Source organism: Ictidomys tridecemlineatus, chromosome 1 (genome assembly GCF_052094955.1).
Source record: "Ictidomys tridecemlineatus isolate mIctTri1 chromosome 1, mIctTri1.hap1, whole genome shotgun sequence".
Taxonomy (NCBI): Eukaryota; Metazoa; Chordata; class Mammalia; order Rodentia; family Sciuridae; genus Ictidomys; species Ictidomys tridecemlineatus.
This window is the reverse complement of record NC_135477.1, coordinates 178,007,684-178,025,849: the sequence shown is the minus strand read 5'-3', so window position 1 is coordinate 178,025,849 and position 18,166 is coordinate 178,007,684. Positions and strand designations below refer to the sequence as shown.

The 18,166-nt window shown below is 44.7% G+C and overlaps 1 protein-coding gene across 18 annotated transcripts in view; it reads right to left on the bottom strand.

Moving 5' to 3' along the window:
- Positions 1-18,166, bottom strand: part of Tenm2 (teneurin transmembrane protein 2) — a 2,558,256-nt gene that overhangs the window by 232,747 nt on the left and 2,307,343 nt on the right. For all 18 annotated transcript variants that reach the window (XM_078052148.1, XM_078052158.1, XM_078052210.1 and 15 more), the window contains one exon: positions 3,871-4,109. In XM_078052148.1, coding sequence (XP_077908274.1) covers positions 3,871-4,109 — 239 coding nt within the window. The remainder of the gene's footprint in view (positions 1-3,870; positions 4,110-18,166) is intronic.

Here is an 18,166-nt window from a genome sequence, read left to right as displayed (position 1 = left end):
GCCAGAGCTGATTTGGGAAAGATAGGGAGCAACTATTCTCTTGCCAATGAGGACAGGACTAGATAAATTGAGTTAATGCTCCAAGAGGGCCCACTGAGGTTTCATACAATATTTGAGGAACCAGCTAGCCACAGTCTTCAGAGAGTAATTAAAGAAGTGTAAACTGGGTATCAGGAGACTAGAGAGACTGAGTTTAGGGAGATCAGAGGACCTCACCTTGGTCCTGCAACTAAACAACCACAGGACTAGTCTCTCTGGGTCTCTGTAGCAATGCTTAGAAAAGGAGCATCATGTGCCAACTTTATTTTCTACTTAGAGTCTATGTTGGTGACTGGGATCATGATTTAAGTGTACTAGTTATAAAAAAGTGCTTTCAATACTTCTAATTTGAAGCAGGGAGAAAGTTCTATCGAACTAGTTACTATTATGTATACGTGAAGATATAAACACAGTATATCCGACATACACAGCAGGGGAGAAAATCTACCTAGTTATATGATCCAGAAATGTAGGGTTATGACTTCTGGCACTGCACATAATGATAGAGTTTGAGGTGCCAAGGAAGAAAGACAGCTTCCCAAGAAAATGCTCTTTTGCGTTCCCCTCAAATTCCCTGGAACCTGTATGCTCTAGGATCTGTTGGCACCAGGGGCTGTGACATGCACAGTGGTCCCGTGGTGGCTCACATAGCTTTTCAGAGTATTTTATTCTGGGGTGTTTTATACATTGGGAGAATCTGGAACAGAGAGGGTCTAATGGAATTACCTATCATTAAAGTTCTCTTACCCTGGTTACATGAGCCGGACAAGGGGATCTTTCCCAAGTGGGTGAGACCCACGTGTTCTGATTTGCACAAAGGCTGCCATTTGGCTTTTTATACCCACCCACACGCCTGGCCACAGAGAACTTGTCATGGGGCTGAGCTATTCCGAATCGCTTGCTTCTGAAAAGCCTTCTCTCTATGGGTTTGAACATGCAAGGAAGATAATTTGACGTATTTGTCACAGTGCCTGGCAGGGCTGAACCCACTGCCTGTCCATAAATGTCCTGAGGTGGTTGCTTCAATTTCAGGACCTGTCATGTTCTCCTGCAATATGGCGTCAATGTGAACCAGGATGGATTCAGGTCTTCAAAGCTCCAGTCTCTCCAACAGAGGACCCTTGGTTTTCCTGTTAACTTTCTGTTCCTCCTCAGTACCTTGTTTTTTTTATTTTTTGGCAGACACAATCACTAGTGGCTCCCACCAGCACTTTCCCCTGTGTTTGCAATGCACTGTTTATGCCCCCGCAGCTTTGTAATTAATAATATACTGCTTTTCATCTTCAAAGTGATTTATACACATTAATTAATCCTCACCATACTTCAGAGTTCTGCACGTAAATAACCATCATGCCCCTGTGCTGCATGTAGGAAACCAAGACTTAGGAAGGCAAACAACTTCACCAGGCTAAGGAGAAAGGGATTGCCAGGGCCAAGATCACCACTGAGGATCCTGACCCCTCACCTGGCTTGCAGGCCTATGGTCATCTCTGGAGAGTAGCTGAGATAGTCCTGCACCCCCCACATTCACTGTGGGGTTAATTGGCCCATGACATCATTCCTTTTGATTCATCAACTATTTTTCAATACTCCAGGGTCAAAGCATAATCTTACCTAAAGTATACATAACAGGAAGTGATGGATTATAAACTAATAAACCATCTAAGATGCTCAGGTCCAGCTTCCAGTAGCCTCCAGACTGAAGATAAATATGTTTCCTAATCCATCATTTACAAGTTAGACACCCGATTAAAACATTAAACTCGCCCTATACGGCTTCCCATTTATATGATTGCCCTTACAGAAAGCTATTATATTTTAACTATCAAGCTCAATAAGTCAGGCCGTAGCCATCTATCTCCCTCCTGCAAGAGAAGTAGGAGAGACACTGGGGATGCTCTTGGCAGCGGCAGGCCGGGCCTCGATTTCTGTATCTGGGCTCCCCATGGTGCCCACCAGCCCAGCAGAACATTAAGCCTGAGAAGTGAACACATGGACCTTTTTGAAGTGCCTGACAGAAAGCCAGATCATGGAAAGAACCCGAAGGCACATTGAATTCCCTTCCACCAAGGCCCTGAACAGCTGCCTGGGGAAATCACACAAAACTCCCTCCAACAACACAAAAGATTCTAATCCAGTGATCCAGGAGGTTGCAGACCTCCTTCCCCGTCAGGTCAACCCACCACTCCACACTTCATCAAGAGGTAAGTGAGAAGCAGACAGGACTTGAAGTCAAGGGTTCCGGGGGCATCAGACCTCAGTCCCCACGTACAACGGAGGTCCAGAGCACCACGGCTTTTACCAGGAACCAGGTTAAGTGTAGCCACTTTGGTTGGAGTGTCCCTTTTCTCTCTTTTGGAGGACATTCCTTAGAAGCTCAACTGGTAAGGGATATAAATGCTTATTTTTCCACATTAAGACAAGCACAGCTGTATTATAAAAGAGAGTAAAAAACGTATATTGATTTTTTTTTTTGTCTTGTGTTGATCTGCTTTGAGCAAGGCCCCAGATTTCTGGGAATGCACAGATAGACTCCTTTGCCATCAGGCGATGTGAGGTCGAATGGACTGGAAAGTTCTGCACCAGTTTCTTTCTCTGGCAGGCACCAGGCTGGGCTGCCTGGGGAAGAAGGAAGTGTAGGAGTCCCACAGTCCCCTCACCATACTTCAGAGTGAGGGGGGTGTTTGAGTTGGGGTGAGAGGCAAGGCCTGCACCGTCAGTGTTGCCCTGCCTTATCTCCTCGATGGGAGGAGTTGGAGCATGCCTGTTGAGAACTGTTTTGGAGTCAGCCTCTTTTAGCTGGTGTTTTATAGGTTTGCTTTGCACCATGGCACAGCCAACCCGGGGAGCTCATAGCTCATAACTGCCCTGAAACTAAGCCAGAACCATTGAGTGTTTCAAATAAACTTCAACAAACGTCACCACGGCCTCTGCCTGGGCCAGGAGATGTGCCATTGGCAAGCACAGCTGACAGAGCAGCCGCACTGGGGCTCTCTGTCAGGGCCAGGAGCTGCGAGCAGGCTCTGTGTCCAGCCCGGGATGTTCATATGCATGTGGCACTCTGCCCCTCGGATCTCAGCATCTGCTGCCTTCCGGGGTTGCATGGATCCACCCATGGATGCAAACCAATATCCCTGGCATGGGAAGAGCAGTGCCCCAGCAACTTCACAGATCTGCTACCTTAAGTCAGGCACCGAGTCACCAGGGACATGAGAGCTGAACCAGATTCAGGTTCAGCAGCACATGGTGAGATGAGAATTGAAGCTCAGGGACAGGGATGTGGGCAAGGGTATCTCTGAGTGACTTGATTCTGTACAAAGACCTGGTTGCATGCTTTGGCCACTCCATCTTATTTCTGTTCCACAGCTCTGGAAATAAGCTAGCTAGTTTGGCTTTCGCTGTGATCAGGATGCTGTCAGGCAGGACAGACCAACCACTATTCTCCTTCTATTCGGTTTCTGGGTAAAGTCAATCCACACTGTGTGCATTTCAGAGCACAGACCAGGAATCAAACTCAGTGACAGAGAAGTCTAGAAGGCTACTCTGGGTAGCAGAAATGACAACTCTCCTTTCATCGGCAGGAAAGGATACAGCGAGGGTACTTAATTCCACTTCTGATAGATGTCATCTGAATCATGAAGGAGAAACTCATCAGATTTAAGTGGATCCCAGGAGGCAAAAAATCACCTGCATCCATCACTCCTCATCAGGCCTCTTAGAAGCCCACAAGCGAACTGGACGGACAACAGAGGGCCTCTCCATGCGCAAGGCCCCAGCCTCTCCCCCACCATCTCACCACCAGGAAAGGCGACCGAGGCTGCCTCGACTTACCTATGAAATACGCCAGCAAGATGGCCAGGAGGAGGGCCGCGGCAATGGCGGACAGGGCGGCGCATTTCCAGCTGCAGTACTTGGAGGGCTTCTTCAGCTTGAAGGCCTTCCTGGAGAAGGTATTCCTGGGCAGCAGGCGGGGCGGGGGCGTGTAAACGGTTCCTGAGGTCAAGGGGTATCCTGGAGAGGAGCTGCTAAACAGGGGGGTGCTTCCCGAGGAGGTCTTAAAGAGGAAGTGCCTGTCAAGAAAAAGGGAGAGAGTTAGCGTGGCCCTGGACAACTGGGCTGCTGCAGGGGTGCTCCTTGCCCTCTAATTTACACGATCCCAGCGCTAAAGAACTACTCCCACTTTACGGCAGGACAAGGGGCACACATTACACCGGGCAATGATGTGGGTTGTCTATAAACTTGCATGATTTCATATTTCCATAAAGGCACCGAGATTATATTTTCTGCAACAACCTTGCAAAGTAGTCAAAGCAAATAGGAAAACTGAATTATTGTCTCTCACTTAGAAACGATGCTGCTGCTGCTGAGTGTTATCACATCTTAAATGCCTACTTTATATATATATTTTAGTACTAGGGATTGAACTCAGGGGCACTCAACCACTGAGCCACATCCCCAGCCCTATTTTGTATTTTATTTAGAGACAGGGTCTTGCTGGGTTGCTTAGCGCCTTGCCATCGCTGAAGGCTGGCTTCAAACTCAAGATCCTCCTGTCTCAGCCTCCCCAGCCGCTGGGATTACAGGCATGCACCACCATGCCCGGCAGATGCCTACTATTGAAAGGCACTTGAAATACCATTATCACCGGTATTTATAAACTAAATATTATCAATCAAGAGTCTGAGGATTTTAACCCAGCGTTGTGTCTTTCCATAAAACCTGTGCTCTTAATATCACCCTGAACTTTCTCTTTCTACTCTTTCTCTTACGTCTTCCTCTCCAGTTTACTCAGCTGTAGTTCTACGATTTCTAAGATTTCAAAACATTAATGCAGATATTTCCTTTTTCTTTCTATTTTTAACAGATGCAGTTCTATTTACCAATCACGTACGTTTTGTCATTTGCCAAGTTAAATGTCCCACTTGCAACCATGCCACCTTCCAACCTGATGAGGTACTATGACCACCCCAGTTTTCCGGGTGAGAAACAGAGGCTTAGGGAGAACAAGCAGGGGCACCAGAGCTCAGGCTGTGCTTTGCCTAGATCATTTAAAAATTTTTTTAGGGAAGCTCTAATCAGACATATGGCACCACACTGCCCTTGCAACTGGAGGTTGCCAGGTTTTCCCAGTGGGATTCTGAGGTGAAAATCATGCTTCTTACAAATATTTTGTATCTTGGCTAGCTTAAGCCTTGAAAACATTTTAATCTTTACAGAGATCAAGCAAGCCTGGTCTGACTGAAAATCACATCATAAAATGAGAATCTGATGAGTGAATTATTTAATGTAGCCAATGTAAGAATAAACAATCGATATTGAGACTTTATTTGTACTATAAGCATTTTCCAGGATCTGAATAGACCCCAGACGTTTGGCTCCATAAATGAGGCTTTGGAGTCCTTGTCCAACGGCTCTCTTAACACCACCCATTAGAAGCGTCTTGTTAGGCAGAGGCTGAGGCATGGAGTTCAAGGTGGTCCTGCCCTGGAGCCCTAGCAGCCCTGTTTTTGCACAAGTTAGCTCAATTCTGTGACCCACCACCGCTCTGGAACCCTCCCTCTCCTCCCTGAAGAGTGGGGGGAACAAGAGCCGAGGAACTCAGAGATTGACACAAGTCACATAGGAGGAGCCCTTCACCAAGGCTGCTCCTGGGAAGTGCCCTGTCCATCACAAGTAGCTTCTATTATTAATTCTTCAGAGCGACCTAAGAAGCCTGAATGGTGAGTTCTAGTTTACAGCTGGACCAGTGTCAAACCCACAGCTGAAGAGCTTCTGAATAACCAAACAATAACCTACTGCCTGATGATGCATTTGGAACTTGGGCACAGCAGAAAGTTTGGGGTCTGCAAAAACTCTGGGAATGGGGTTAGAATCCCATCAGATTTATTTCTTGGACCATTCTTTAAAAGTGGGTCATGAACATAGGAAATCAAATGAAAACAAAGGAATCACAAGGGATTGCAAGGGATCACTCTAAGTGTTTTAAAATACACAAAACCCAACCCTCATCCCTCCAGGATCCTACCCATATCTATGGCTTCAGCCCTCAAGGATACATCCAAAGTCTCCATTTCTGGCTGGACCTTCTCCTGGACCTCAGACCCGCATTCTTCTTGTGTATCTCATGGTCCATGTTCCAAGTCACAACCAAACTCAGACTAGTCTCCTTCTCCTCCCCAAACCCACTCCTCCTGGCTCCGGACCCTCCCAGTGACATGAGAACAACATCCCCTCTGCCTCACTGTCTCCCTTCCAGCAGGTAAAAGAATCCCATCAACCCCTTCCACCAATCCTCCCCTTTAACTTCTGCTTTTCTTTTCCCCAAACCACAAATGACACTGTGCTCAGGCTTACAGATCCCTGGTCACCAGCCAGTTCCTGAAAGAGGACACCTAAATTTCAGTATGGGACCAGATGTCCACAGTCACGACCCAACTTTTCACCCTCGTGTCTAACCTGGTGCTTCCAGCTCCAGCCACCAGAGACGCATCCTCACAAGCCTGCTCGTGCTGCGTGTCTCTGCAAATGCTATGGAAGATTCTTCCGAATGGCTTTTGTTATCCTTCCCCACTGAACCCAACCTAGCCAGCTCCAACTTACCTTCCAGCTACCTGCCTGGGAAGCCCATTCCAACATCCCTTCCATTGCTTTGAGCACTGAGATCATTCCTATACTTGAGGATGTACCTTCCTAAAATGTTCTCCCTCTGCTAGAACGTCAACTCCTGGGCGCTGGTACTGGTAGATATTACTCTGGATATCTCCAGAGTCTACAACACTAGTGCCTGGATGGCAGTCTTATTTGTGGAAGAATGAATAAATCGAAAATAGGAATGTTTTAGCAAGAAAAGAGCAACAAAATGAAGACTACGATGTTCAGGCCGACTGGAATGCTGTTTCTAATGCACTCATTTATAGGAAAAGTGGACGGAGGTGACTGCTACATCTTACCTGGGAGGTTACTTTCTGAGATCCTAAAATTGTTCCCTTCATAATCCAGTCTATGCTCCATAGTTCCTTCTAAAAAGGAAATCATATCATATATCACCAGCCTCTCTCCCCATCATCCCCCCAAATAAAGGCTTCCAATATCACTAAGAATGAAATCAGAAGTCCTTCTCATGGCCTACAGCACTCTGTGTGATCTGCTCTCAGGCTGCCTTCCCAATGACTCTTTTAACATTCTTAGCCTCCCTTGTTCCATCTGTCACACTTATCCTTTTGCTATTCTTCATCGGCTCACATCTTCCTGCCCCAGGGCCTTTGTACATGGTGTTCTCTCTGCCTGGAAATATCTACAAAGCTTGTTGCTCTCTGCTATTCAACTCTGCTCCAATATCACTTTCTCAGAGAGATCTTCCCTAGCCCCTTTAATTCACTGTTACTCTGTTACCCAACATAACTGCCTTTATTTATCTTCCTTATATGACATATATGTGCAAATATGTATATTACTTACTGCTTTTCTCCATTATTAGAGCTGAATTTCTATAAAGTGTTCAAATAATGAGGTGTTTTGCCTGATTTGTTCTATGCCGAGTTCTAACACAACAGAGCGTGGCACACAGTGGGCACTTAATGAATCTCTGATGAAATAAGTACTTACAACCTTTCCCAAGGTTAAAATGATACTACAACGATAGTACTTTGACCATTTTAAAATGTTAAAATTAAAGTTTACTCAGATTATGCTCTCCAAATACCTGCTCTCACATCACTGGAGTGCTCTGTTAAAAAAGGACAAACTCAGCTGGGTGGGGGTTGCACGTGTAATCCCAGCTACTCAGGAGGCTGAGGTAGGAGAATCCCAAATACCAGAAGAGGCTGGGCAACTTTTAAGAACCTGGCTCAAAATACAATAAAAAAAAGAGTTGGGAATATAGCTTAGTTACAGAGCACTTCCTGGGCATTGGAGAGATTCTGGGTTCAATTCCCAGCACAAAACCAAACAACAACAAAACAAATTTCAGAGCTCCATCTGGACCTGAAGATGGAGTCCGCTAGTGTATGATCAATAAGGTCTCCAGGTAATTCTAGTGCCTAATAGAGTTTAAGAAGCTATTTTTTTTGTTAGATTATTAGTAGGCATATTTTTTTTTTTTACACACAAGTCTCAGGTGAAGTATCATGAAGTCTCCAACTTTCAAATGATTCAGCAAGAAGATCTGTCTATCTATATATAGTAGATAAAGCAAATCTGCTGAAATGATAGCAGTTGTTGAAACTAGGTGGCTATTCTTTCATTGCATTATTCTTCCAACTTTTCTATCTGCTTGAAACTTTTCCTAAGAACGCTGAAAAAAAAAAATGGCAAGCTTTGATTCTTCCAAGGATTGCAGTCACACACTGAAGGAAAAGTATAAAATAGAATAAAATAAAGAACCCACAGGCAATGATCTGGCCAAATGGTCACAGGGAGGATGCAGAAGGCTTAGGAGATTTCTCCTGATTTTTCCATGAACTGGCTATTAAGACAGCTTCCCCCACCCCCCGAGGGGGGCTGCTCAGTGTGTTCCCGGGAATCATTTGTGCTGCCCCCACTGAACTTCTTCCCCGCGGTGGGTCATGGAAGTCGCTCAGCTCAGGACTCCAGGCGTCAGCAAAAAAATGTGTAGTTTCCAAATGCACTTGACATTTTTTCAAGCACAACTCAATTGCTCTCAGAATTGGCCACTTGTGCCTCGGAAAGGAAAGGCAAATGAGGGGCCCCAAAGTGCTGTCCTTGGAGTTTGCTAACACTTCAAGAGATCCAGAAAACCAGCCCTTGATGTTTCACAGAAAAGAAAAGAGGACTTTGAGCACTTCTTGCCCTTCCTAGCCTCCTAGGGATCGGCGCTTAAATCCATCACCGGCTCCTGTGCTGGTCACTGGTGAGGGGCTCAGAATTGGAAAGTGAGCTTGAAAGAGGATGGTCCCTCCGGGCGCATGGCTCTCTGGATCCTGGCACCTGGTCAGTTCTTCAGATCATCACCCCACCCTACACTATCAGTCTTTTTGGTCAATGTCACCACTTGACCATTTAATAAAAAACGGAGACAGCCTTCCAGATGTGCTCCCAGGTGCTTCACAGGACAGCCCAGATGGGCGGCCGAGGCAGAATCTTGGTTAAACCAAGGCTGCTGTTCCAAATTGGCTTAGAAAATTAAGGGCATACATTAAACAACCGCGGAGGATTTTAAAAAGGCAGCCTAACAAATGAAAAACCCAGACAGAGCATCCATGCAAGAAGGGCCCCACCGATTCAAAGTGCTGTGAATTTTTATTTCATTCTGATGATACCGACGGAGCTTGACCAATCTACAGCGGAGTCTAAGAAGCCGTGGCTGCCTCTCTGAACCTCCAACGAGGGATTTCTTCTCCTTTCTTTCTTCTTCTTCCCTTCCTTCCTTCTCTTTGTCAATTGCAAGTAAGCTCAGTCGTTCACCTCCAAGTCGACCAAAGCAACAAAGAAACCCATTAACGCCTTTAACAACCAAGTTCCATTTTCCAGCTTGCAACCAACCTGTAGGATCCCTAAGAGGAGTTTTCTCTCTTTCCTGTTGGTTTGGCTTTATTCCCAGGGGGAAATCCTAGCAGGGCAGCAAAACAGAAATGTACTACACAAATAATTGTGCTGCCTCCACTCCAAAGGTCAAGACTATCCCCCCTGCCACCCCTCCATCCCATCATCACGTGGACCACTCAGCTGGGACAACCGTGACTGTGACCCACAATGCAGACGTGTTGCTCTGCTCTGCTTTCCAAGTCTGCGGCAGCAAATGCTTCTGGGAGCCCAGCAAAATTCTTCAGTGGTTCCAACACTGCACCAAGTGCCAAAGAGCAGCTCTGGCTTTATCAGGTATCCCAGGTGTAGACTGTTGTTTTACCGAGAAAACAGACCTCCCTGGTAAGTAACCTTATAGGTGTTCACAGATGTGGAAGAAAATGTCGATACATGCCCCCATTAATCCCTAAGATATTTCTAATATCATACGGGGGGCAGTGGCTGAAATTTGATAAAAAGCCAGAGAAAAGGCTAAACGCAGAAACGCACCACCAGGAGTGGGGGCGGGGAGCTCAGTGAGGGAGATCAGGTTCGCTCCAGAAACCTGAGAGTCCATCACATGCGCCCGGTTCTGGCCATGCCCTTTGAAGCATCAGGTTTATTGTCTCTAAAGGAGTACGTTTAATAAAGAGGCAGCCCATAAAGGGTACTGTAGCATGTAAAGTTACTGTAATTAGGTTTTCAGGAGTTATAATAAAACATTTAGCTGGAAAGAGGTTAAGTAACCACTATCCCTTCTCCTCCATTATTATACTCTCCAATATGAGAAGAAATGGGTGGTCAAGGGAAAATTTCATGGGGAGGTTCCTGAGAGAAAGAGAGAGAGAGAGAGAGAGAGAGAGAGAGAGAGAGAGAGAGAGAGAGAGAGAGAGGGGAGAGGGAGAGAGAGGGGGAGGGAGGGAGGGGGAGAGAGAGGGGGGGCACGGAGAAAAAGAGAAGAACAAAAAGGTCCATAGGGAACAGATGGGAAAAGAGAGTATCCAATGCTCTGCAGACCAACCAAGACCCCAAAAGCAAACTAGGCTCTGTCTTTTCCTTTTGCAAATGTAAAGTGCACATATTATTAAAAAAAAAAACAAGTATCTACATTAAAAAAGAAGGAAACAGCTGGGCATAGGTATGGCGGGTCATGCTGTAATCTCAGCTACAAGGGAGGCTGAGGCAGGAGGATCACAAGTTTGCTTGGGCAAACTCAGTGAGACTGTCTCAAAATAAAAATATTAAAAAAAAAAACCTGGGGATGTAGCTCAGTGATAAGACCATCCTGAGCTACATCCTCAGTACTATAAAAAGAAAAAAAAAAAGAGCATAGTTTATACTCTTGAGAGAGAAACTGGAAAGCATTTGATGTTTACAATCAGACTCTTTGAATACCCAGAAGCATTCCTTTATTACTATTACTGATTTAATTGTTTTAAAAATAAATAGGACCAAGGACACAGTGTTTTGGCTTGCTGATTTGAATTCAAGACAACCAAGGGTTGAACTGTAGCTCCTAGACTGAGCACTGCGTGACCTTAGCTAGTCCCTTCATCTCCAGACAGTGACAGCACCTCCTTCACTAGCTTGTCCGGGCTCTAAGTGAGTTTATTCCTGTGAAATGCTAGCCTTGGCACTGACGTTCTGGGAACAGTCAATGAACACATCTATTAATTGTTTGAGGGCAGGAACCACGTACATCTTATCTTTGCTAAATCTATGTGACCTAGCTCGGTGCTCCAGCTCATTTAAGGTATTTGTTGAATGAATGTGCTCTCATTAACACAATGGCTGTGTACTGCAGATGCCTCTGCTCCCCATTCCCTCCCAATCACCTTATTAGGAAGAAAGGGGTCTGGGGTCCTACCCGATCACTTGTTCCCTTCTTCCACTTGAGAATCGACACTTGGGATGAGAAGTGAACAGCTGCATTTAAAATAAAACTTAAAATATTTTTTTAATTTTATATTTCTATTTCCCAAGTTTAAAAAACAAGAAACCAAAACCCCAATTAGTATAATTAAAGGTCCGTTCCATAGCACATTTCCCTAAGCTCAGACTCAAAAGGATTTTGATTCAATGAAAAACAGGTTTTTCAAGGTTCCTCATCCCTGAACCCTTCAGCTCATAGGGGACTGTCACTGCATTTGCATTTGCAATGAACAACAGGAAAATCCTCTATTTTGCCCTCTTCAAAATTTGCAGCCGTACCAAAAATACTCACAGCTGGAATAATTAGCAACTCAATTTATTGCCTTCCGTTTTCTAAATAGATGCTTCGAATTCTTAGTATTTAAATAGTGTCACACTGTGATATAACGTAGCATTTTTCATGATAAAACTTTTTTTTTCCCCCCTCCACGAAAGGATGCACTGTTCAGTGCGACAGGCAAGGTCTCTCGAGGTCAGTAAAGAAGCCCGGTTGTTTTGTGAGCAAATCCATTTCAGAGTCTTTGGGAGGAGATGAGGAGCCTTTTATTTTTTTCCCCTGGAGTTGTTAACTTGTTGACTTCTTTCCAAGTTAATTGGTAGGAGTCTGGATAGAGGTAGTAAGAGAGAAAACAAAGACTTGTGACTTTGACTTCAAGTTTGACCTTGACTTTGCCAGGCGCTCTGCTATGGGAGTGCAGACAGCCATTCCAAATGGACTTCCGGGCACTCACAGGCGGCCAGAGGTAGATGAAGAAAGAATGCATACATCAGATAGAATCCACAAGCAGGGTGATTTTTCCCATTGAGTTTACTGCCTGCACCGTTGAGAGGGTCAGAACTTTTGAGCTGGAAGAAACTTAAGTATCTAAGATATGAAGCCAAAAAATGAAGCCAAGCGCCCACCAATCATTACTGAGCACAAGCAGGTATCACTCGGTGCTAGATGCTTTGGATGCAATGAAGAATAAGTCCTTAACCTCACAGGACATTTCTAATCAGAGAGGCAGAACAAACCAACAAAGATCAAGTCCAGGAGAGCCAACAAATACCTGAAATGATTACAAAACATGGGAAGTGCCGTGATGGAGACAGAGGGTGGAGGCAGGGAAGATGAAGGACTCCATCCATGGAGGTCTGAGGGTGAGAAGCAGCTCACCATGCCAGGGGTGGTACAGAACATCCCAGGCAGAGGTAGCAGTATGTGCAAAGGCCCTGTGATGGGGGGTGGGGAGACCTAATCCTCAAGGATGTGAAATGACAGTGTGGTGGGAACACAGCCATCCAGGGGCAATGGCGGGAAGAAGAGAACATGATGAGGGGCACTTCATTTATGGCTTAGAGGGCAGGCGATCTGGATTTTAGGCCAAGTCTAGGGGTCTTAACTGTGTTCTCTCTTTGAGTTAGGAAGGACAGTTGGGAGGATTCCAGAAGGCCTGGGGTAGAAGACCTCCTGGGTTGAGTCCTGGCCTCTTTGGTAAAAATGCTTGACTGGTTTCTCAAACCTTGTGGGTTCTGGCTTTTGCTCAGAATATTCTATTCACCTCTTGATATTGAGCCTGCTCTTCTATCCACCTTTGGATGTACGGGCATCTCAAGTTTGGCATGACCGAGACACACGCCCTGATTTTCACTATCGACTTTCCTTCCCTCCAGGTCTCTCTCATCCGCTCTGGTTAGAGAAGCCATCACTTATCAAAATGGGCAAGCATTGTTCCCAGGAAGGAGACTCTGTGGGAAGAAATCCATACGCAGGAAGCTTACAAGACAGTGTTCCTGGGAACACCACCTGGGGGTGAAGGAAGCAGGCTGGCTGGGGAGAAGCTGTACTGCGCTGCTGCTGCAAAGGGGCTTGATCAATCTCCTGGGGAGCTCTAGAGCTGGGCAGCTTCTGAAGAGTTGTTCAGTGTGGGCTGAAGGGCTGGACCTTGGCATCCACACAGACCCATCATTGGATCTGGACAGTTCCCAGGGGAATTTCCTGGGAGAAATGGCTCTCTTCAGCTCAAGTCTTGCAGAGGGACCTGGCTGAGATCTGTGGGTCATCAACTCTCTCATGCATTGAGAATAGACGCTCCAGTCCTGGGTAGACGCTCCAGTCCTTCGCCATCTTCTTCATGGGGCTTCAGTTCAGTTCCTGTCCTTCCTTCATGCGGGATCCATCACTGGTTGATTTCCTCTCTGCCTCCAGTGGACATCCATTCTTTTCTTCTTATTAAAGCCTCTGCATCACCTTGGTCTGGGCCTGCTGCATTCAGCCACCTCTACACAGGTCTCCACTTTGCCCCTGACATCTGTTCTCTGCCCTGGAGCCAGTCACTGACCATAAGCGTAAATCAAATTTGGCACTCCCAGTTCCTTTCTGCTTAGAAGCCACCTAGCTTCTCACGGTGGCCTCCCCAGCATTTCATTGTGGCCTGTGTCATCTCTTTCTGCCTCTACATGCTGTGTCCCCAAGGCTTCTGCCATACTTTATGCTTTCTTCAAAGAGGTCCAGCTCCAACTCACCTCAGGGTGGTCACATGGTGCATCATCTCTCATTCTGGAAATCTCTTTCCTCAGGTCTTTACATGGATGCTCTTTCTCAGGTTTTTCAAGTCTCCCCTCGAAATTTCTCAGACAGGCTCCCTTGACTGACTCTTCCCATCCCATCCTTTGATCACCCGACATTGCTCCAAGGTTACAGGCTGCAAACAGTCCACATTCAATGGTGGTTGAAGGTGGGAGGTGATGCATTCAGAGACATCAGGACAATGGGTTCAACTCCAATTCTTTTCATTAGCCATCTCATTCATTCTTTTTTGTTATCATCTGCTTTCCTCAGCAGGATGCACAGTTCATGAGGGCCAGCTTCCATTGTCTTCCCTCACCCCTATAAGAGTCTCCATCTTGGTGGTTTTCCATCTATTCTCAATAAATAAAAGGCAAGAACCAACTTAGATCTCGAAAAGATCTTAAAAGATGGTTTTAGACTGCCTGTAGGAGGTGATAAATTTGGAAACTTAATTCTTATCTGCTCTCAAAAGCAATTCTTGTATTTATTTGCCCCGTGAAGTCCTCTTCAAGGGGCACTGTCACTTGGGCTCTTGATATTTCAGTAAGCAAGACCATGTTCTTATTCTCCTCGCACGTGTTTAGTTTAAACCCTTTGAGAAAGCTTCATCTCTCAATTCCGAGGAGCCTTCTGGCATGTTGTGTGAGAACCTCTCAATTTCTTGATCTTTTTTTAAAACTGAAATTCTCAACTTCTCTGTCATTCTTGAGAGATGTCAGCCACCAGCACACTGTTTCCACTGTGGACACCCACTGACTTGGGAAAATTGTGGGATAATGCATTTTTAAAATTAGTTTCTAAGATTCTACTTAGTAATGCTGTGCATTTAGCAGCTCTGTTCTCTTTCTTTCCACGGCAACCCAACGGGCGTATGTATTCGGGCATGTGTTAATGCTAATCTCCGGGCTAGCTCCCTCATTTGTAACTGGGAGCTCAGAGATAATCTTTCTCTAAGTCTGGAAGAGTTTTTGGTAAATGTACTCGCTCCTTATCTTCACTTCTCGGCCCACCTATGGAGCAGTTTATCTTCATAGGTTTGGTATCTCTGCAAACATGAAGATTTCATGGTGCATTTTCTCATCCAAATCATTTTCAAAAGAAGAGGATCAGAGTGGTTTTCATCTCTGAGGCATCCCAGGCTTATTCTCCTCTATCCAGAGAAGGATCCATTTATCTTTCTCTTGTTTTCTTCACCTCTGTAACAAAGGACTCCAACCTGATATACCCTTCTTTATTTCCTTATATTTGGTGCTTCAAGGACTTTATAAGATTTGGAAGGATGGAATTCACAATGATGCTGAAGGGTGATCATGTTTGTTAGGGTTTGGATATATATAGAATGTCCCCACAAAATCTCATGTTTTGAAAGCATGGTCCCCAATGCAGCAAGGTTCAGAGGTGGGCTTTTAGGAAATCACTGGAGCCTGAGGGCAATAACCTCATCAGTGGATTAATCCATTTGATGGATTAATAATTTAAATGGGCTACTGGGTGGTAACTGTACGCAGGCGGGGCATGACTGGAGAAGTAGGTTGCTGGGGACGTGATCTCGAGGACTTTATGTGTCCTTGGCCCCTTCCTATCTTTGTCCCTTTTTTCTCTCTGCGTCTCAGTTACCATGAGCTGAGCACCTCTCTTCCACCTCATCCACCATGATGTTTTTGCCTTGGAGTCTGCTGACCTTGGACTGAGACCTCTGGGACCACGAGCCCCCAATAATTTTTTCTTCCTCTAAGTTGTTCTTGTCAGGTATTTTGATCACAGTGAAAGAGGTGAGTAACACAATGCTGACAATCTTTTAGATGTTAACATAGTACACAGGTGGGTCCACAGCATGGGGTAAGTACTGGTATTTTGTGCCGTGACCTCAAAGATAATCACTGTGTCAGACTTCAAGTTAGCTGTGACAAGGCATGTTTGGGGGACAGGCGTTTTTCTCCTAGCACCTTTCTTGGAAAAGACCAGAATAAGAGATTGATTGATTGTGCAGCCCAACTCTCTGGTTGTCCCTACCTTTCTCATTGAGAAAAGCACACTGATCCTCTAGCTGCTTTCTTTTATTAATTGACTTTTAAAAAATAAAATTGAGATAAAATTCATGCATTGAAAAGTCAAACATATGAAAGATGACAATCCAATGGCCTTTAGTGCCTTCATGATATTGTATGATGGCCACTTCTATTTAGTTCTAAAACACTTTAATAATGCACACCCCCCCAAAAAATAACCCCCTTACCCATTAAGTCTTCCCCTTCCTCCCACCCCCAGCTCCTGCACCATTGACCTGGCTTCTCTCTCCATGGATATGCCCTAATCTGCCTATTCTGGATATTTCAGATAAAGGGACTCATACAGTATGTGACCTTTTACTATTGACTTTTTTTCACTTAACCAAACCTTTTGAGGTGCCTCCCCACTGCGGCATGTGTTGGTTCCTGATTCCTTCTTATGGCCAAGCACTATTCCATTGCACAGAGGTCTGAGTGTCCCCCTGATGGACACTGAGTTGCTTCTACCTTGGGTGATAGTGAACAGTGCTGCCGTGGACACTTGTGGAATCATCCTTGCTGACCTGCTTCCAGTTCTTTCCGGCTTGCTGGATCATGTGGTAACTCTATGATTTCTTTGTGAGGAACCTCTAGCTGTTTTCTAAATGTGAAAATCACCATTGACATTGAACTTCTCAGCAAGGTCAGATTATGGTTGGCACCCAATGTTTGTCAGTCTCTGCATCCTACCCATGTCCTGAGCTTGTTTATGGAAACTGAACCAGTCAAAAAAAAACCAAGAAACATTGCTGAAGAGCCAAGGAGCAACAGTTGTTAAAAACAAAACAAAAAAAGGGCAAAATTATTTCATTCCTTACAAATGTCTAAACACACGTACGTCAGCCCCTGCTCACTTCAGGGAAGCGGTTTTGGTGAGAACCTAGGGGGTTTATATCTTAGCAAAGCCACCTATCTGTGATATTTTTATATTAAAAAAAGTGTTTTAGCATTAGCACACAGAAATTCTGAGCTCAGTGTAATAAACAGCATTGACTTACCAGACCCAAACATCACTGACCCTGAAGAATGAGCCCGTCCAAGTATGGAGAATTTTAGAAGTTTAGGCTGAGAGAAAAATTATATTTTATTTCAGGAAGTAAAATCACAAAGTCCTTTTCCAGTCAGGGTTTAAACAAATGCTGGGCTTCTAACTTCTGTCATAAGATCACAGAGGCTCTGAAATATAACATCTCACAGTGTGCTCTTTGGGTTCCTGAGTATCTTAACTAGCTTTAAATGAACACAGGGTTCCATGATATTTAGGGGAGATGGGAGCACATGAAATGAAGGAGATTTCTGAAGATCTTCACAAATCTTTAATCTTTAAATATCCCAGATATCCACCTGGTACCATGGCGCACACCTGTAATCCTAGCAATTTGGGAGGCTGAGGCAGGAGGATCACAAGTTCAAGGCTAGCCTGGGCAATTTAGCAAGATTCTCATTCCAAAAAAAAAAAAAAAAAAGTAAAAAAGGCTGGGGATGTAGCCCTCTGGGCTCAACATCAACATCTAAATAAATAAATACAGACAATGAATAAATAGTACTTTCAATATTTAACATTCTACCCACTTATTGAACCACATGAATTCTAAAACTACTCCTATTTCCAATCCTAAACCTGGAATTCCATGTTGTTCTTCCTTTGAAAAATGAGTTCTCATTCATTTCCCTCTATTTACAAAAAAATCACACTAAGTCCCAGAAATAAAAAAGAAATAAAAAATGAACTAATCTGAAAACTCAATAATGATTTCTTTTCCTCTTGGTTTTTGTAAGAGCTTAAGACCCATTTGTTGGGTAGAAGGAGGGAGGAAGAAAAGGAGAGTCAGAGGGAAGAAGGGGAGGACAAGGGAAGAAGGAAAGGAAGGGAGAAAGAAAGAGAAAAAAGAGACTGGCAATATCTCCGCTATAAAAATCAAATGGGCGAGATCAACTCTTTTATAAGCCTTCTTCTGGTTCTAAAACAAAAAATAAAATTGATTTATCAAATTCTTGCCATAACTACTGCTATGGTTTAAATGTTTGTCCCTTCTCAAACTGACACTGAAACTTAATTGCCATTGTCACAGTA